The sequence below is a fragment of the Homarus americanus genome, unplaced genomic scaffold (assembly GCF_018991925.1).
Source record: "Homarus americanus isolate GMGI-L3 unplaced genomic scaffold, GMGI_Hamer_2.0 scaffold19117, whole genome shotgun sequence".
Taxonomy (NCBI): Eukaryota; Metazoa; Arthropoda; class Malacostraca; order Decapoda; family Nephropidae; genus Homarus; species Homarus americanus.
The window spans coordinates 985,944-1,007,769 of NW_024754704.1; the positions used below are offsets into that span (position 1 = coordinate 985,944).

At 47.1% G+C, this 21,826-nt stretch overlaps 1 protein-coding gene across 1 annotated transcript in view; it reads right to left on the minus strand.

Moving 5' to 3' along the window:
• The window catches only part of LOC121855921 (protein trapped in endoderm-1-like), a 28,530-nt gene extending 15,212 nt beyond the window's left edge, over nt 1-13,318 (minus strand). Inside the window, exon 1 of the mRNA XM_042351118.1 lies at nt 12,566-13,318. Coding sequence (XP_042207052.1) covers nt 12,566-12,746 — 181 coding nt within the window. The 5' untranslated portion in view covers nt 12,747-13,318. The remainder of the gene's footprint in view (nt 1-12,565) is intronic.
• Nucleotides 13,319-21,826: the final 8,508 nt, after the last annotated feature.

Sequence of the window (21,826 nt, forward strand, 5' to 3'; positions counted from 1 at the left end):
GGGTTAGTGGTGTGGGACGTAAGCACAGGGACAGAGAGAGACCAGGTAGAGGCAGGTCACTCACACTTAAACACAGGTCTATTGAAGACACACACACACACACACACACACACACACACACACACACACACACACACACACACAGGAACAACCATCACAAGAGCAGAATAGTTCCAAGGACGAGAGGAGGGATACTTGAGACGGTGTGGCTTAGTGTGTCTGTGTGTGGAGGGAGACACCGCCACGCCCGCTACACTTCCGGGGAGGCGGGGGGAGTCTTGCCGGTAATTGATACACGCCCACGTCCTTCATCCTTGTCCCTGCCAGGCGACATACGCCTCCTGTCACACACCTGCTACTGTTAGTCACGTACCTGTTACTGTCACACACCTGCTACTGTCAGTCACGTACCTGTTACTGTCACACACCTGCTATTGTCAGTCACGTACCTGTTACTGTCACACACCTGCTATTGTCAGTCACGTACCTGTTACTGTCACACACCTGCTATTGTCAGTCACATACCTGTTACTGTTACATACATGTTACCGCTACACACCTGCTACTATCACACACCTGCTCCTGCCACACCTTAGAACTGCAGTATGGTATGACTGAGTCGTTTACCAAGCTATGAGGAACAGTAATATAATAATAATAATAATTAACCGTTTATTGAAAGACCATGGCAGCTGGAAGGCTGAAAACATACAGTTACATAATTGGGGACTGGGTCTCTTGATTGACCAATAATATACAAGTAACATAAGTGATACAAATATGATATATAATAACTAGGTGGGGAGAAGGTCTTACTACATTGCGTTTCAGCATAGTGACAGTGCAAAAAGGTAAGGTTGACTGGGAGTGAATACACTGGTTGATTACGAGTTGTTGATAATTTTTACAATGGTTGTTCTTATAGCGATCAGTACGTGCTCGTATGGGCTGGATGTGGTTGTTGTGTCGAACAGGAATTCTCGGACGAGGGATTTCAGGTGGAAGTAGGAGCCGGTGTGTGTGTGTGTGTGTCCGCGAGTGTGTGTCTGTGGGTGGTATGACAATCTCTCCGTCACGGGTTTTTGGGCGGCGTGGGTGGCATGGTGTAGTATGGGCAGCCTGCTCTACACCAACCAACGCTTCACTACCGTCATGATAACCAATGAGTTGTGTGAGAAGGAAGACATTTATGGTTGGTATTACAGTGAAACAGTTTATTTACCGAGAACAACAACAACAACAACAACAACAACAACAACAACAACAACAACAACAACAACAATAATACTGCCATTCCCCCCCCCAAAAAAAAAATCAAGTCCAGTAATTATATAATGTTATCGTATTAAGTCAGTTGGTCTGGGTATATTGATCCGTACGTTATCTTGTGTGATATCTTTGTACAGTACGTAAAAGACTCTTCCTGGGAATCCTGTAACCTTCCCTGATAACGAAATTGGTTCCTGTTTTTATATGTTATAGATAAGAAATAATGACTTGTGTTGGACGCATGAGGGTTAGTTTTTTTTACGGGGATTAGCCCACCCGGGCACAGGTCACATCTGGGGGTGAAAAGGCAATAATAATAATAATAAATAATAATAATACAATTAATAGTAAATAAAATTATAAGAAAAAGTAAAACAATAATAATAATAGATAACTCTGTAAGTTGTGTAGTAGCAATAATAATAATAATAATAATAATACAATAATAATAATAAAGAACCACAAAGGCAAAAAAAAAAAAATAAAAAGTGAGAAACAATATACAGTATGTATGTTGTGTTGTCAATAGTAAGAGAAACAATTGAGTCCCTGCAATTGTGTGTAAATGAGGCAGAAAGTCAGATCAGCAACCTGGGACTTGGTCACATATGGCAGCAGGGTCTACCATTAGACAACACGTTATGCTTCCAATATCTTCCCAGGTGGTAGTACCTCCCTGTTTGGTAGCTGCCTACTACCTACCCCAGCTTATTAAAACACCTAACCTAACCTAACACGTACACACACACACACACACACACACACACACACACACACACACACACACACACACATACTGTACACACACACACACACACACACACATACTGTACACACAGACATACTGTACACACACACATACTGTACACACACACATACTGTACACACACACATACTGTACACACACACATACTGTACACACACACACATTGCTGGGATAATGACTCTCTGACGTCACGGCGGCTTTTATGGTGGTGTAATTACCATAACTTTGTGGTTTATTCATCACAACAACAGATTCGGGTAGGTGGGTGGGCGGGGGATGGGCGGCATTTCACTGAGGCCGCCCTCGTTCATCACTCCCTTGTTGGTACTCTAGTGGACCGACCGACCGACCGACCGACCGACTGACCGGATCACTAACCTAAATATAATCTATTTATAATTTTTTTCTATTAGTATTTTTTCGCCCCCTAGGCCTCATTGTGGGTTAGGTTAGGTTAGGATTGTTTTTTTTTTGTGTTTTATTCCACATTTTCCTAATACTCAGAAGCCCTATCCACCAAGGTCAGGGTAAACAGGGCAGGAGGGCTTATTACACAGGCACCAAACTTTCATTACCAATTCTGTTGAAACGAGAACTACTGCCTGAAATGACCATAAAATAATACCAATTCTGTTGAAACGAGAACTACTGCCTGAAACAACCATAAAAATAGTACCAATTCTGTTGAAACGAGAACTACTGCCTGAAATGACCATAAAATAATACCAATTCTGTTGAAACGAGAACTACTGCCTGAAACAACCATAAAATAGTTTGATTTCGACATTAAGCAAGAAACTGGGAACCTGACATTAAGCAGATGGCAACGTTTGGATCCGTCGTCTTAAGAAAAAAGTAAATTATAGTTTTAGACAAATTCCATCATGTAATTGTTCCTGCTGTGGGCGGATTATATAGTATTAAGACGTTCAGGGACTGTATATAACCCAGAGACAGTGACTGGGTTAGGTTAGGTTAGGATTGGGTTAAGGTTAGCTTAGGGAACAGAGGGAGGGTTGACATTAATCATCGCGGGTAAAAACTGCTACACTAGACCTGTCACTTTTTCTCCCTCTCTCCCTCCCTCTGTTCTTAACCCTCTTTCCCTTCTTCTCTCCCCGTCTTCCTTACTCTCTCCTTTCCTCTCTCTCTTCTTCTCCCTTGACACTCTTCCTCTCTCTTTCTTGTCTGTCTGTCTGGTTCCACACACACACACACACACACATCATGTGGGTGTGAGTGCTATGTGATCTTGAATAGTTGCACAACACCATAACCCTTTCCCCCCTACCTCAACCCCACCCTCTCACCCACCCTCCTTCCACCCTCTCCCTTTACTCCTCACTCACCTCACGCCTCCAGGAAAGTACACAGTATATCACAGCCAGTGCGCGATTTACCCTAGGACTGCCTGCGTGTTGGTTCATTTTAACTTATCGAGGACATCTCCTCCCCCCTCTCCCCCCTCCCCCCCTCCCACACATCTGTCAGTTATCCTCGTTGTAGGAATCTAGTAAATTATAGACAAATGAGCAGCGTAATAACTTGTTTCATTTTAGTTTTGTGGAGGCAATATATGATTAGGAAGATGGTGTGTGTGTGTGTGTGTGTGTGTGTGTGTGTGTGTGTGTGTGTGTGTGTGTGTGTGTGTGTGTGTGTGTGTGTGTGTGTGTGTGTGTGTGTGTGTGTGTGTGTGTGTGTGTGTGTTCAACTATCACTGAAGACACCCATTAGGTTAGGTTACATTAAGGGTTAAGTTAATAACATAATAGAACCATCAATATATACGTGTCTCTGTCTTGGGTTTCAGCATCAATATCAACAGTCCATTAAAACCGGATTTATCGGTACAGTGAAGCCTCTATATAACGGACTATAAAGAGGTGAAATTCCGTTATATCGAGGGTCCGTTAGTTATGAAACCCCCATTAAACGGATTGTATGGAGAGAGGAGTTCGTTATATATAGAGAGAAGTCCGTTATATGGAGGGTCAAGTCCGTTATTTGGAGGTATTACTGTAGGTGGGATGATCAGAGACTGTATAAGGAGGCGACACAGTACAGGCTGGTAGTGGACCTCCTCCTGTAGTGGCTGGCTGGCTCTCTCTTGTTAGTTCACTCCCTGTTAACACCTCATAACCCTGCTGCGCCTCCTTCATAGAGTTCTTCCCTAGCACCTCTCTCCTCCTGGTCCCCTTCCTCCTCCTCCTCCCCTCCTGCCACTGACATCACCACCACCACTACTACCACCACACCCACCACTACCACCACCGCACCCACCACTACCACCACCACACCCCTACACCCCCCTACACACACACTACCCACCACCACCCACCACTACCACCACACACCCCACTACCATCACCAGACCCACACACACCCTGCAAACAAAGGCTGATAAATTTAATAATTATGATTAGCACAGACTGCACACACACACACACACACACACACACACACACACACACACACACACACACACACACACACACACACACACACACACACACACACACACACAAGGAGACTCACACTCTTAAGCGCACACAGGACAAGGGACCATTTCACTGTCTGTATGAATATGCATGACGAACTGATTACAAGGATGTGTTTGTGGCTTCTTGTGGTGTGGTGGTGGTGTGGTGGTGTGGTGGTGGTGTGGTAGTGTGGTGGTTTGGTGGTTGTGGTAGTATGGGTGATAGGAAAGGTGTGTGTGTGTGTGTGTGTGTGTGTGTATAGAGGTTGGACACACAGACACATAACTGAACTATAACGACGTGCACCTACACCACCACCACCACCACCATCAACACCACCACCACCAGGATCATCACCACCACCACCACCACCAGGATCATCACCACCACCACCACCACCACCACCACCAACACCAGGATCATCACCACCACCACCACACATCATCAACACCATCACCACCATCAACACCACCACCACCACCACCACCAGGATCCATTTTGCTGGCTATTAATAAACATTGACTCCTGGGTGAGACTTGTGGATGATAAACCCTGAAGGTCATAACAGCGATTGATTGTGAGTGTGTGTAAGATGTCCCTATCATACGGTGGAGGAGGCAGATGGAGACAGAGAACAACAGTAATAATAATAATAATAATAATAATAATAATAATAATAATAATAATAATAATAATAATAATAAGAGTCAGACGACCTCCCTGATCTATGTGACGTCCTTGTTAGTATATCCAGGTAAACTCCAGGTAAGACCCCAGGTAAATTTTGGTATTTTCTGGGCGTTGGGGGGAAGGGGGGGGGGAAGAGGAAGAAGGAGGAGGAGGAATAATGGACGGATCTGTGAGAATGAGGAGGGTGGGAGAGGCATTATACTGACTCCCGCCGCCTGCCTCTCCTGATTGTAACTTCCTCCCACCCACCGTCACTCCCACCCACACCGCCCACCCACCCACACCGCCACTCAGATGTCACTCAGAACTACCTTCCCAGACATCCGAGAGTCATTCAGAGACCACCTCATCCGTCAATCAGATGTCAGTTAAGGCGACTCACTTGTCAATCAGGACTGGATCTAGGATAGGACTCCAGGAATTCAGATGACGTTGACGGGGGAAGTTTACATATATCAGGGCCCATCAGATGTGCCTTTATACACCAGTCAGGGCCCATCAGATGTGCCTTTATACAACAGACAAGAGATGATCAGGGCTACTTAATCCCCCAATTACGATTCAATCAAGCTCTCCATGCAACAGTCGATGAGCAGCCAATCAGGAGCCCCTTCGGCCATTCAAGACTCGACAAAAGCACTTCACATGCACGGCAAATGCTACTCAGTTCAGGCGCCCCACCCGCTGTTGACGAACCAATCAGGGTCCTCTATAACTGGCGTACTTAGAGCTCTAGAACCAGACAGACTACTGGTGTGTGTGTGTGTGTGTGTGTGTGTGTGTGTGTGTGTGTGTGTGTGTGTGTGTGTGTGTGTGTGTGTGTTTGGTAACCTCACGAGCCTATCCCAATACGTTTTAATACTGGTTCTGCCTCAGTGTTCCCTTATCACCATAAAGACTCAGTGTTATCGTCAGTATAGTGGAGTTACAACAGCACTTACTGATATGACAAAGATCCCGGCCTGATAGTGTGATAACGGGTTGAGGTTGTCGTTGAATGAATGAAGTGACTGTCTGGTGTTCGGTGTTTCTGTCCATTAATCCCATTGTTGTGTGTGTTTGTATATTTGTTGGGTCCTTGTTACATAGGGGTGGGTGGGGTAGGGGGTGGTAGGGGGTGTAGGATAGTGAAGTGAGGGGAGGAAGGTGGTCGAAGCAACACACCCGACCACCACCACAACACACCCACCATCCAACCCACCAACACACCCACCATCCAACCCACTCACCAACCCACTCACCAACCCAACACGACCCACACTGTTCCCACCATGATCCACTAAGCCGACCAGGATAAACAAGCAGGTTAGATCAACACAGAGACAGTGACTCCCATAGAGACGAGAGACACACACACACACACACACACACACAACAACGCACACACCGAAGTAAATTTCAAGTAGGCCAAGAAAATTATGAGAACTTATCGATCATGTCAAGGAGTTCATTGGTGTGTGTGTGTGTGTGTGTGTGTGTGTGTGTGTGTGTGTGTGTGTGTGTGTGTGAGAAAAGGAGGAGGATGAAGATAGATTATGTAACCATCAGGAGATGAACTTCCTCTCTCCCTCTCACTCTCTCTCTCCCTCTCCGCTCTCCCTTCAACATCCCTACTACCTTACTCTCAAGGTTGTCCTCCTCAGCTGTCTCATCATCATCATCATCATCATCATCATCATCATCATCATCATCACCTCTACTATTGCTACCACCACCACCACCATCACTACTACTACCACCACCACCAATCACTACCACTACCACAATACCACCACACCATCACTACCACTACCACTACCACCACCACCACCACCATCCTCACTACCACCACCACAACCACCATCACTACCACCACTACTACCATACCACTACTCACATACTACCACCATTAATGTTGATGATAAGCTGACCAAGAAGCTGACGTTACCGAATCAGCACACAGGTATATAACAACATCATTACAACATACAGTGTAAGTCTCACCTGAAAATAACCATCCCACCTGTGTGAGTTTAGGAGTGAGGTGAGGTTAGGTGAGGTTAGGTTAGTTAGGGTAGGTTACGGTAGGGGTTAGGTTAGGTAGGTTCGGGGTTAGGGGTAGGTGAGGTTACGTAGGTTAGGTTAGGTTAGGAGGTTGCGGTAGGTTAGGGTAGGTTAGGTAGGTTACGGTAGGTTAGGTGAAGTAGGTAGGTTAGAATCAGGTGAAATAATCTAAGGTGATCCAGATTTTTCTGGTTATTGCTCCACCTTAATGGGAATTAATTTGGGTAGATAAATAGATAAGAGAGAGAGAGAAGAGAGAGAGAGAGAGAGAGAGAGAGAGAGAGAGAGAGAGAGAGAGAGACGGAAAGAGAAGAGAAAAAGAGAGAAAGAAAGAGAGAGTAAATAAATGAATGGACAAACACATAAACAAATAATCTAACATACAAGTAACATCACCACTACATTAGAAAGGAGTAAATTAAATAAAGACAGGGACCCACACTCTTCCTCCGGCCACGCGTCACGAGTATTACCCGCTAGTTATGGCGGCTCGTGGGGTAAATAGAGTTATCAGTCATTAAAAGTCTCTCAAAATATTGGTTTTAGGTGAATACACGTTCGTTCGTTGAGCTAGTTTAATGAGTGCGTGTGTGGGGAAATATGTGTGTGTGGGGAGTGTGTGCGTGTGTGTGTGGGGGAGGAGTGTGTGTGTGCGTGTGTGTGGGGAGGGTGTGTGTGCGTGTGGGGGAGGGGGTGTGTGTGTGGGGGGGGAGGGTGTGTGTGTGTGTGTGGGCAGGTGTAAGTGAGTGAGGGAGGTGAGAGTGAGGGAGAAGTGAGTGAGGGACACCACATTGTGTAGAAGTGTTGAGTCATCACAAGTTCCAGCCTCACTTTCACTCAACCAATTAGAGAAAAGGACTCTATCTTTCCCACCAATTACATCAAAGGACTCTATCTTACCCACCAATCATAGAAAGGGACTCTATCTTACCCACCAATCACAACAAAGGACCTGTCTCACCCACCAATCACAGGTCCAGCACAAACAAGTACCTGGTGGTGGCGGCGGAGGATGCGTCTAATGTGAGTCCGGACGTCCAGCAGTGGTGAGGGACCCGGTACCCCACCTCTCCCTGCCCACCCTGACCCACCTTCCAGGACCTGACTCTCCCTGACACACACACACTCTCCAGGCCCTGACCCTCCCTTACACAGACACACACACACACCAGGCCCTGACCCACCCTGACTCTCCCTGACCACCCTCCCTGACACATAAGTACCACTACTGAGGACTGACTTTAGTATTACAGCGGTCATATAAGGTCGTCGTTGAGGCCCTCCAAGATGGTGTTAAGATGAGTGTCTTCCATACCTGCTGGTGGTGTGGGGAAGGGGGGGTGTATAATGTTGTTTAGGTTCAGTATAGAGTATTGGGTTTTATATCTAGAAGTGTAAGTAACAAGAGTGCAGAGGTCTTATTGCAACTATATCTTGCGCTAGACAGGCCGCACCTCCATTATGCGGTTCAGTTCTGGTGCCCCTATTATAGAATGGATATAAATTCACTAGAGTCGGTGCAGCGAAGAATGAAGAAAATGATTCCGGGACTTAGAAACCTTCCATATCAGGATAGGTTAAAGAAACTTAACTTGCATTCCCTACAAAGACGAAGAGTGCGGGGAGATATGATAGAAGTATTTAAGTGGGTGAAAGGAATCAATAAAGGGGATATAGATAAAGTTCTTATAATATCCGAGCAGGATAGGACTCGTAGCAACGGATTTAAGTTGGATAAGTTTAGGTTTAGGAGGGAGATAGGAAGGAACTGGTTCACAAATAGGGTGGTGGACGAGTGGAACAAGCTTGGGAACTTTGTAGTAAGTGCTGGAACGCTGGAAAGTTTTAAAAGGAGGCTGGATAGATTCATGGATGATAGAGAGTGGTAGTAACTCTCGACAGGAGCTGCCATGCACAGACCAACCGGCCTATTGCAGACTCCTTATGTTCTTATGTTCTTATGTTATGTTATTGAAGCGTGTGTTTTTTTCCTCTGGTATATTGAAACCTCCATATAACGGACTTCGATTTAACGGACTAACCTCTTATATAGGCCGTTAAATAGAGGATTAACTGTAACATGTTGGTTGGTTAGGTTAGGTTATAGTTCATGTGACTCCCTGTGTGGTGTTTTGTCTGTTTTGTTATGGTGTTTGTTCTTTGTTCAGTGTTCAGGCTCAGTGTATTGTTCATTGAGTGTGTGTGTGACCAGGCGCCTCTCTCTCTAACGACAACCCCCCCCCCTTACTTCCCTCTCTACTTCCCTCTTTCGCCCCTCCTTCCTTCCTCCCTCCCTCTCTCCCTAGATATGTCCCTCCCTCCTTCCCTCCATGGTTACGCCCCTCCCTCCCTCCATGGTTACCTCCCTCCTTCCCTCCATGGTTACCTCCCTCCCTCCCTCCATGGTTACCTCCCTCCCTCCCTTGCCCGACGCCCTCACCTGGCCGCCTTACCTGCCGTCATGAAACACTTGATCTATATGCTAACGTGTAGGATCTTGGTGGACCAGGTGTGGGCAGTGGAATTCACATGGGCTGTGGACCAGGTGTGGGCGCTAACCCACACATGGGCTGTGGACAGGGTGTGGGCAGTGGTTCACCTTGGGCTGTGGACCAGGTGTGGGCGGTGGTTCACACATGGGTTGTGGATCCAGGTGTGGGCGGTGGTTCACACATGGGCTGTGGACCGGGTGTGGCGCTGGTTCACACATGGGCTGTGGACCAGGTGTGGGCAGTGGTTCACACATGGGCTGTGGACCAGGTGTGGGCGCTGGTTCACACATGGGTTGTGGACCAGGTGTGGGCAGTGTGGTTCACACATGGGTTTTTGAACCAGGTGTGGGCGGTGGTTCACACATGGGTTGTGGACCAGGTGTGGGCGGTGGTTCACACATGGGCTGTGGACCAGGTGTGGGCGGTGGTTCACACATGGGCTGTGGACCAGGTGTGGGCGTGGTTCACATGGGCTGTGTGGACCAGGTGTGGGCAGTCCACACATGGGTTTTGGACCAGGTGTGGCGGTGGATTCACATGGGTTTTGAACCAGGTGTGGGCGGTGGTTCACACATGGGTTTGGACCAGGTGTGGGCGGTGAATTGACACATGGGTTGTGGACCAGGTGTGGGCGGTGGTTGACACGTGGGGTTGTGGACCAGGTGTGGGCGGTGGTTGACACGTGGGGTTGTGGACCAGGTGTGGGCGGTGGTTGACACGTGGGGTTGTGGACCAGGTGTGGGCGGTGGTTGACACGTGGGGTTGTGGACCAGGTGTGGGCGGTGGTTGACACGTGGGGTTGTGGACCAGGTGTGGGCGGTGGTTGACACGTGGGGTTGTGGACCAGGTGTGGGCGGTGGTTGACACGTGGGGTTGTGGACCAGGTGTGGGCGGTGGTTGACACGTGGGGTTGTGGACCAGGTGTGGTGTAGAGATAAATAAGGACAGGTGTAGTAAATATTGTACCGGTGTTAATTAGTATCCGGACACTGAAGGTAGACAAGTAAAAGAGGTAATTAACAAACACACTATAACAAGATCGACACCAATGAGATAGTTACCATCAGCCAGAACGGTCCGGAGGATAAGGAAAACATAAGAACATAAGAATGGAGGAAACTGCAGCGGGCCATACTGGGCAGTCCCATTTACACCCAACCCCTATTGCTCATATATCCATCCAACCTATGTTTGAAGCTTTCCAGCGTATTCGAGTTAATGATGATGTTTGGTAACTTGTTCCACTCATCCACTACTCTATTTCCAAACCAACGTTTACCTATTTCGCGCCTAAATCTAAATTTGTCTAATTTAAAACCATTGTTACGAGTTCTCTCCTAGTTGGATAGTTTGAGTACCTCTGTTATATCACCTTTGTTTAGCCCTGACTTCCATTTATACACATCTATCAGGTCGCCCCTCACTCTACGTCTCTCGAAGGAGTGCAAATTAAGATGCTTTTACATGTCTCTGTACTCAAGGTTCCTTATGCCCGAGATTCGTCTTGTCATTCGCCTCTGAATTATTTCTCGGGATTCTATATCTCCAAAGAAGACGAAGGAGGAGGAAAACGGAAAGGGAAAAGATTGAATGACGTGAGGAGGAGGGGGATGCGGGAGGGCCAACAGGAGGAGGATGCGGGAGGGCCAACATTACGTATTAAATGGATTGTGTTGCTCAGTCCTAATATCTTGTCCTCTTTATTTTGTTTTTTTGAAGATATTTTATTGAATGAAGCGTCATATGGTTCAGGTGTGTGTTGGTGTTAAATTGATAAAAAAAAAAAGAAATGTGCAGGGAATGTAGACAGGTATCACATATCACCTCCTCCTCCCACATGGTCAGAGGTCTTGGGTCACACACAACCTTGAGAGCCGCCAACACATTGCGTCATGAACCTAATAAGGGCGGTGTTCTAGAGTGGTGGTGCGTGTGACTGTGTGGTAATGAGGCAGGTGGGAGTATCATGCAGGACACGGGAGTTGCGTCTCACACGAGTTAGTCTGTGCAGGTGAGAGAAACACCCACCACCCCCCCCGCCCCGCCAAGCAACAGGTGGCACCCCCCTCCCCCCTGGCGCGGTGACTTACAAAATTTCCAGTTTTTAATATAATACGCTGGAAATATTGCATGATATATAACAGCCATTTAGTACAAAAAAATGAGGCTGCATATTACCAGTTGCGACAAAATCAGTTTATTGTGTGGTTTAAACTCTTATTGTTCTCCAGTGACTTTATGTTATCTTAAAGAACCTTGGAGAGAAGATCCTTAAGAGGAGACAATGTTTACCATATTATAAAAGAAGGTAAACAAGTGGTGGTCTCTACCTGGACTACTACAGTAATACATACCTCACCTCACCGCACCTCACCGCACCTCACCGGACCTCACCGCACCTCACCTACAGTAACACAATGTAGGAAAACGACTTGCGGTAGGTGACTCAAATTACTGTAGAAATAAGCTACCGAGACTTTAGGACTGCCAAACAGGACACGCCGGGACAGGCATTTAAAATCCTATATGAGCAGTCTAATATTACGTCAGCAAGATGTCAAGTTCCTGCTGACGAAGTTATCATGCGACACACGACAGGAAGTGCTTCTGCAGCAGTTTATCTTCTGAGGCCTGTAGATTACTCTTCAGTGTGTGTGGAGGGGGGGAGGGCTACACAACTGTAAGCATCTTCCCCTTAGTTAGGTCACTTGACACAGTAGTTAAAGATAATGAATGAAATAGGTGTATAATTTATAGGCTGGTCACCTGGTGGGCATTACACAGTGGCTCGCCCCGACACAGTAACACAACATGTCAACACTCACCCACGAGGCCCACGATGATGAAGATGACGCTGGCGACGGCCGCGAAGATGGTGGCTGACCGAGGGTAGTGGATGATAGGGGCTGCCGAGTTGTTGGAGCCGTCCACACCTTCACCCAAGCTGTTGATGCTCTCGTTGGTGGCGCCCGCCCCATACACCAGGGCTGCTGCTGTAGTGTTCATCGTTATGTTAGGGATTCCTCAGACAACCTCGCTACTCTGACCACTGTGTTGTACTGTCCTCACTCTCACCTTCACTGTCAACTTCAGGCGTTATAATTTTTTCTGGCGAGTTTATTTTATAATATTTCTTGGATTCATACACGTGATTAACACTTGAACCACGAGACGAGCGGCACACTGGCACCACGAGTTACCAGTATGCTGCAACACAGGTCTCTTATCTGGGGAGACAATGTTGCCTCAGGTAGCTCTATGTTCCGTCATGCACCAGGTAACTCTCATCCTCCACAACACAACAACCCCCTATAGGTTTAAAGGTCTGTTGTGGATTATCGCCGACACAGTTACAATATACTGCAGGTGTTGTGAGGGTTGTAGAGGACCGGGTACTGTATGTAGGATGTGGGTTGGTGAATGAGGAGGTGAGGTGAGTTGTGTGGGTGTACCGTGACAGAGTGTAGCACACGTGTGTGTCTGTGTGGTGGTGGACACACTACACTGTCTGGTGTGCTGGTCCTGGCCTGCCTGACACCGCTCTGGCTGGCCGCGTCCCCCTCACTCACTCCTCGACCCTCCCCACCACCACCAGCGAGCGTAGTGGTGCCGCAAGGTGCCACCAATTCTCCTCACTTATTTTACACATTTTATATCGGCATTATCATTAATTGTTTACTTCCTTATATTTTAAATTTATTGTTTAATTAATAAATGAAAATGTTTATCGTAGAGTTTGTTATCATTATCTTATCCTTGGCTTGTCTGTGGTTGGTGGAGAGTCTGTATATACTCCGCCCACCTCGAGCTCTCATTGGCCAGCCACTTACTGGTTTTGACCGTGCGGAAAAAGTCTCAAATTACACTGGGGACACTAATTAAGTTTTTCATTCAGAAACTGGTGAGCCTAATAAGGTATTGATTATCACAAAGAGAAGAAATAATGGCCCGTCACTCCTAATTGGTCGGCGCCTGTCACCGACTGTCCCATCACTACCACCACCACCACTACTACCACCACTAATACTACCACCACCACCACCACCACTACTACCACCACTAATACTACCACCACTACCACTACTACCACCACTAATACTACCACCACCACCACCACCACCATTACTAGTACTACCATTTTTTTAAATAGCCTCCAGCCTTCGCCACCATTTTATTACCTTAAAATTAAATATCCTAATACATAAGTAGCTATCCTAGCTGTGTTGAATTAGTTGAGCCACAGATCTATGCGGCATTCAGTGACTGTAGCCTCATAGTCAATATCAGCAACTGTTGTCGGCTTTGGGGCCGATGCTCTCGTTCCCCTGAGGCAGAGCAAAGCCGACCGAAGGAGAGAGAAGGACACCACCACTACTTCTACTACTACTACTATTACTACCACCATCACATGACATCACGGCATTATACGTATATTTATACAAGTAATAAAACGAAGTCCTGCTGCCTCACACACGGTTACCTAACCTAGTACTGTACGAGTCCCACCTCCTGGCCACTCATACCAACGTCAAGTTCTCCTCAAATTTTAGGAATTATTACATCATCATCAAGATGTGTTCAGTGACTTGGAAACTGTTTAAGGATAATCCAAGCTTACAGTGGTCCACCAAGCTTACAGTGGCACACCAAGCTGACAGTGGTCCACCAAGCTTACAGTGGCCCACCAAGCTGACAGTGGTTCACCAACCTACACACTAGTCAGTTCACTACACGTCTGGTGTGTCCTAATAACACCTGGTGAAACTTTTGATTCGTGAAAATCTTAATACGATGACGTCGGCCTCAGTGGGTCTTCCAGGTAGCACTTGTATTATGGTGTAGGTTGGAGTGTCTGCTTGAGACCTGACACCACCTCAAGTAGCTCTGGCCACTCCTGACGGCGGTGTGTAGGACCCGCTGCTCAGTGACTTATTGTCCCTCTTGAGTCCACACTATTGAGGACAACTAGGTGATAGTATTTAAAGGTGTGGACGGCCCCATGTGAGGAATTCTTTGTTTGACATGTTAAGTAGTTGTTGCTGCAATGTTTTCTTTCCCACTAAAGTGTTTCACTCTTGACCTGGTGGTGGTGGTGGCGGCGGCGGCGGCAGAATATATTGTTGTGAAAAGTTGGTGGATGACGTCAGCAACATGACCACTCGCTTGCTCCCCAGTGATGCCCTAAGTCACCCGTACTCCAGCTCCATGGTACAGTCAGCCCACGGGTCAGACGATTGCCTAAGGAGGCACTAGCGGAGGGGAGGTGAAGTATAAACACTTCCTCGTGGTACAGTACCTCACGAGGCTGTACTCACTGTGCCTCACACATAACGTCCAGCATCCGTGCTGAACCACACTCTATTGTCTGGCCAGAGCGGCGGTGCTTGAGGGGTCGACAGCAGGACAAAGGTGGTGTGCAGCAACACCTCCCTCACACTCACCCCTTGTCAGCCCTCAAGTGGACCTACAGTAGACTGTTATCCTACAAGGCAGGTCCTGGTGCAGCGGTGTACTGTACACTACCCTCAACAAGGACCACAGCTTCCTGGGACAGTTTCCCGCACACTTACAACCACAGACTTTACTTCCAGGTTCTCTTGTGTTGCTATTCAGGTTCCCTCTTGAAGGTACAGTATGCCACAATTCAGCTCAGTCCTCAGCCTCACTGCCCACTCCAACCTGACAAAGACTCCGTCACTGCTACTCCTCATCCTTGACCCTTTGAAGATGCAGTTTCCTGCAATCACACCTTGGGAACCTCTATGTTTGAGATGTGTCGACATGTGCTGGAGAACTTTGATCTCTTAATAATGATGTACTTCCCCAGCGGGAGTGTCAACACCAACACCGTCACTCAGGGGCCCAGCACAGGCGGCGGCGTTGATAGTGTCAAGGTAAACACTACAGTACCTGGTTTACCCATCTCCGGGGTATGTTGTGTTGTGTTCATTGGTCAGGTCCTGTCTCATGAGTGGTGTCTGAACTAGAGAAGAGTCACCATCCAGCTCGTCTCACACAGTGGTTGAGGATAAGATGGTTTGGTGAGAGGGAGGGGAGGGGGAGAGACAGGTCATCCGGGAAAATGTTGCATAATAATTTAGACGTGAGTGAACTTGTGCTTCGTGATGAGGTTAAACAGATTCATTGTCATAAATATATCTTAAAACTGATGTATATTCACTGTTGTTTAAAGGTGCAAGATACTGTAAGTTCTGACGCCTATTGTCATCTCAGAGTCACATTTCATCCCGCAACATTGACTTGATCACTGATAAAGTCTCTTGGTCTCTTCAGCTCTCAGGCTTCCATGTGTTGCCTCATCCTTTGTGGTGACCCGTCTCCTCCTTGAGTGTCATAATATAGTGAGTTGATTATATATTGTCGCGAGGAGGTGATGGAGGGTGAGGTGAGGGGGTAGAAGTGACTCTCTCTCTCTCACTCTCTACGACTTCCAGACCTTCTTTCCATAGCTTCCCCTGTCTTTCTTTCTTTCACACACACACACACACACACACAGCCTCACTGTCTGCCACACGGTGCAGGACACAGCAGGTCACATTGTGTAGGCGGAAGTGTCAAGTAGCCACTAGACATTGGACGTCTCCACCGCCTGGCAACCTCCTCTCTCTCTCTCTCTCTCTCTCTCTCTCTCTCCGCTCGTCATAAGTGGGTGTGGATGTACGAGGTGGGTGTAACGAGTGGGTGAAGAGAGAGGACCTGCAGGACAAGAATGGGGGACTAGGGTGAAGGAAGAATGGGGTGATGGGGGAGGAGTGGTGGATGGCACGGTGAAGGAGGGAGAGGTCGAAGGAGGGAAATTAAAATCCCATCACCTACATCTGATATACACTATCACCTCCAACTAACTGCCGGATCTACACTACTCCTGAACACCTGTCTACTATAGCAATAAAGTACCTGGCACACCTCTCTGATGGCTCGTACACCTGTTGTGGTAGGCGGTGATGGCTCCTGTATATACTGTGTGTGTGTGTGTGTGTGTGTGTGTGTGTGTGTGTGTGTGTGTGTGTGTGTGTGTGTCATGGTTTGTTATTCTATTTTCTTAATATATCTGAAAACAAAAAAAACATTATAAATCATGCTAGTAGAGGAGGATGTTTTGTGTTGTGACGTAACAAAGTAAACAGATGTGTTTCTTGGTTTAAATAGCGGAGGAAAATTCGACCTTTTGCCTCCTCTCTCTCTCTCTCTCTCTCTCTCTCTCTCTCTCTCTCTCTCTCTCTCTCTCTCTCTCTCTCTCTCTCTCTCTCTCTCTCTCTCTCTCTCTCTCTCTCTCTTCCAAAGGTACACGAGCTCCTCAATGACTCTTTAACACGTTGAGGTAAGGTTAGGTTAGGTAAGGTTAGGTTAGGTTAGGTTAGGTTAGGTTAGGTTAGGTTAGGTTAGGTTAGGTTTGGCTGTACAGGAAAACATCAATAGTAAAAACCTTACGACTACTACTACTATTTTTTAATGGCCTCCATCCTCCCTTTTTAGCCATACCTTCGCCACCATTTTATTATCTTAAAAAAATACTGCTACTACTAACTACTAACTACTGCTGCTACTAACTACTGCTACTACTAACTACTGCTACTACACACCACCACCACTACATCCCTCACCACACACACACTCGGGCGCATTTAAGCTATAGAGTTACAGGGACGTGAGGTCAAGTGTGTCCACCAGACACAGTTAACGGCACTAATGACCCTTACTGACAACCCCTTGTGTCATGTGTCAACCCATTCTTACCCATGATCTGTCCCCCCCCCCCTCGGTACTTGTTTCAATCGTACATGATCTGCCCCCACCTCAGCCTTGTTTCAACCCATACTACCCGCAGTCTGCCCCAATTACTTGTGGCAACCCTGTTCAGACGTGGCTGCAGGGAGTGCATGATCGAGGCAGTAAAAGAAGCGGTGGGTGGGTGGGCAGGTGGGTGGGTGGGTGGGTGGGTGCACTTGAGACTGATGAAGACGCTATACAGGTAAATAACGTCTGACTCAATCCTTCACTAATACCATCCAATTTACCTGCGTCACCTGGCCCAGTCTACGTGCGTGTGTCGTTAATTATTTCAGTATTATATTCCAGTGAGAGGAGAGACCTGATCGTCATTCTACACAAGTTGTCTTAATATAGAGATTCAGACGAGGCAACAGGTGTACAGTAGCTGCATGGTAAACATTCTCACAGATGCTGAAGGAAGGACAACATTCTCTCGCTGTTAGACTCGTTGCTGTGGGTGGAATTATCAACTCGCCGGTGAATAACGAGTTGGGTGAGCGAGTGGAAGGTGACGAATATACACTGGCGACAATTTACAGTACACCATTCAGAGTATCGTGTGGTAGTACCTGTAACTCGGCACACTGGCCCTCCCTGATCAAATGCTTCTGAGTCTCGTTTCTCTGATGTTATTTTTTTTTTTTAATAGATATTATGATCGCCTTTTATAAACACAATCTAAACCTATCTGCTCAGCGTATAACTCCATTGTCTCTATAGTGTAACACTCTGCGTAGTGTGTTCTTGTTGAGTTATAAAAATATATATTAGTAATGATGGATACTGCAGATTTGCCATGCTCTACCCCGCCTTCCCTTGCCCTCTCCCCTTGCCCTCTCCCGCCGCCCTCCCCCCGCCCTCTCCCCTTGCCCTCCCTACTAACAGAACCCTTCCTCCCTCTTACAGAAAATACTATTGCCAGCATCAGGAATTTTAGCCCCCCAAAATATAGAGGGATCTTCCGGGTACCAGGAATCAGTCGTGATGGTAATTTGATGAGCCAGGTGAGCCAGGTGCACCAGGTGAGCCAGGTGAGCCAGGTGCGCCACACTCCCACGGAAGGTAGACATTGGTAACGTGAGCAGCGTCCTGAATTTCTGTAAAAGTTGACGAGTAAGGACAGGTGTGGTGAGGCTGTGTGGAGGTGGTGTGGTGTGGTGATGTCCTCCAACCACTACCACTACTACTACTACTTCTACAGTGGTGATGGTGTTGTAGTGATGATCGTGTTGTTGTGGTGGTGGTGGTGGTGACACAGGCTAGAGCCACCATGGTTTTTCAGGTAATACACACCCCACGTCATTAATTACCTCGCCAAGGTAATATAAAGAACCCGTGTTAATATACTGTGCCTGTTGTCTCCCTGTCTCACTTGTGTTCGTGGCCAGAATGGTGAGGATAGGAACCATGACGTGTTGACACATATCCGCACGTTTTATCCACACGTCTTGCCCACACGTCTTATCCACACGTCTCACTAAGGTTGTCGTACACTTTACTTGAATCATTTTACCTTCAACACCAATTCACAGTGACTCACTCGATACCCTGTGTGACCCTGGGCATGTCTCAACCCCACCCCACTCACACACTCCCTCTCCCTCGCCCTCTCACTCCCTAGAGAGGGCATATATATATTTTTTTTACCCTTTCACATCCCACCAGCTGGACGTTTCCCCAGGGTAAGAGGGGAGGCACAGCACGGCGCGGTGTACACATGAAACACTGCTATATGATCTCTTACTGGACAAAATCACATTGGACAAAATCTCACTGGACAAAATCACATTGGACAAAATCTCACTGGACAAAATCACATTGGACAAAATCTCACTGGACAAAATCACATTGGACAAAATCTCACTGGACAAAATCACATTGGACAAAATCTCACTGGACAAAATCGCATTGGCCAAAATCTTAGTGGACAAAATCACACTGGACAAAAGTTCCACTAGACAAAATCTCAGCAACTACAGCACCGGGAACTGCTTATTGATGGTGACCCAGCCTCTCCCCCCCCGCCCCCACACACACACACACACACACACACACAGTACCTCCTACAAGACCAGACAGACATAAAGACAGACAGACTCTAAGATTCATCTCCTACACCACAACAGCACCACTACACTTTGGCACCCATAGCACCCCCCCACCACCACCCAGTAATGGCGTAAACACGATGGGGGGAGAGAAATAATAACTGACTAACTGACTGACTGAATGACAGCTAGCTCTGCACCTGTCTTTACCAACCCGCCCGCGTCACAGACTTGAGCAACAGGCCGATCACTGACCCCCCTCCCCCCTCCCGGCCCCCCCATGACCAATGCAGTGATAGTGTGTGTGTGTGTGTGTGTGTGTGTGTGTGTGTGTGTGTGTGTGTGCCGAGTCTCTTCCTTGTATTAAATTGCCGTTTGTAGATAAGCAAAATAAGAGTTAATAATATTTCGTCTTTGATTAATAAGAGAATTTAAAAGTTTACGTTTTACTTTTGTTTGTATTTAAGGGGATTAAGTGAACCATGTAAGATAAATAATGGTGGTAACGGTAGAAGTAGAAGTAGAAGTGTATGTATGTATGTATGTATGTATGTATGTATGTATGTATGTATGTCAGGTATATGAGACACAGGTCAGAGTTAATCAAGACAACCTCGACTCTCAAGGCTGCAGGTAGGTCAAGGCTACAGGTAGGTCAAGATTATAGGTTGGTCAATGCTGCAGGTAGGTTAAGGCAGCGGAAGGTCACGGTTACAGGTAGGTCACGATTACAGGTAGGTCAAGATTATAGGAAGGTCAAGGCTAACTTAATCTTAAGCGCTGGACCAAACAGAAGAAAAAAAATACTGAATGTGTCAAATTTGATGAGACGTGGCAGGTAAGGTGGGTCTTGACCAGGTAAAATGTATATAATTTTTGGTGACATAGATTCAAATTTCCTTTAAGAGTCTACAGTACCATATAGACCTGGCCCTTATGTTATTACGTACTTGAACACCTGCAGTGGCACCCTGGCCTGATTATAGTGCCTTAGTTCACTCGGTGGTAACAGAAGTGTCGTAAAACTGAGAAGTGGGGGTAGAGTTTACACGTGAGAATGCGGGTGTAGAGGCGCTGTGAGGGGTGTGTAGGGTGAGTGTTGGGTGAGACAGTGGAAGGGGTGTATCGGCCTCTTACACCAGCAGCTTCTGACAACTGATGGTTTCTGAACTGGAATATACCCCCCCGTCCCCCTCACCCCCCATGTGCTCTTGATACTCAATAGAACCACCTCAGAAAAAGTCGTTTTGTTACCTTCTCTACAGTTCTGTTTCCTTTGGGGACGAGTTTCTACGTAACAGTTGGGCCAACCTACCCCCCCTTCCTCCTCTTCTTTAGACATTGAACTCTTGACAGCTTATTTCTTATCTAAACCTATGGTGATGTTTGTATTTAAGGTATTGGGTGGTTATGGGTTTCTTTTTACTGTGGCGGGTTCGGTGCCTGCTGCCCCCCCCCCACCACCCCAGCCTCCACCCCAGCCTCCACACACCGATCTTTTAGACATTCTCACAGTTGACCCTGCCAGTGGACGACCAGGTCCGGTAAAGTTTGGTCACCATGGGTCAGAGGTCAGCCGCGGAAAATGTAAACGTTGAAAATTTTACAAATTCTCTCTGAATCGACGGTTTCTTCACTTGTTTTGGTTTCAGAAACGTGTGTGTGTGTGTGTGTGTGTGTGTGTGGTTAGGGCGAGTTGTTATTGGTGTTATGAAGGAGTAATGAGGACGGGGACGCTGGTGTGTGGCATGGGGCTGCTGCCAGACACCACCACTTGAGGGCCTCACCACAACACCATTCATCTCCCACACAAAGACACCTTGTTGTCGCACACACACACACCACTCATGTATATGTGTACATGCACGTCCCATCCTCTGCAAAGATCCAACTTATATTTTTTTTTATTGTGATTACGTGTGAAGGTTGAGGCGGGCGGCGGGCGGGAGGAACAAATAATTACTGTAGTCTCGTGGGAGGGACAAGTTTACGTGGCCTGAATAACAACATCCAGGGGCAACATTGGCCACTGATTTCTCACTGGATGGTGAAATGTGATATATTTGTGCTTGATACTGACAATGACGCCTTATCTAGCGTGAGGAGACTGATGTAGCCCTCCCCTCACCGCCTCCCTGCCATAACTCAATCATTGCATAACGTGGGGCGAGTGTACGTGAAACAGTGCACGGCTAGGTGTTGTGTGCACGGCTGTGTGAGGTCCGTCGCCACAACTGTTTGAAT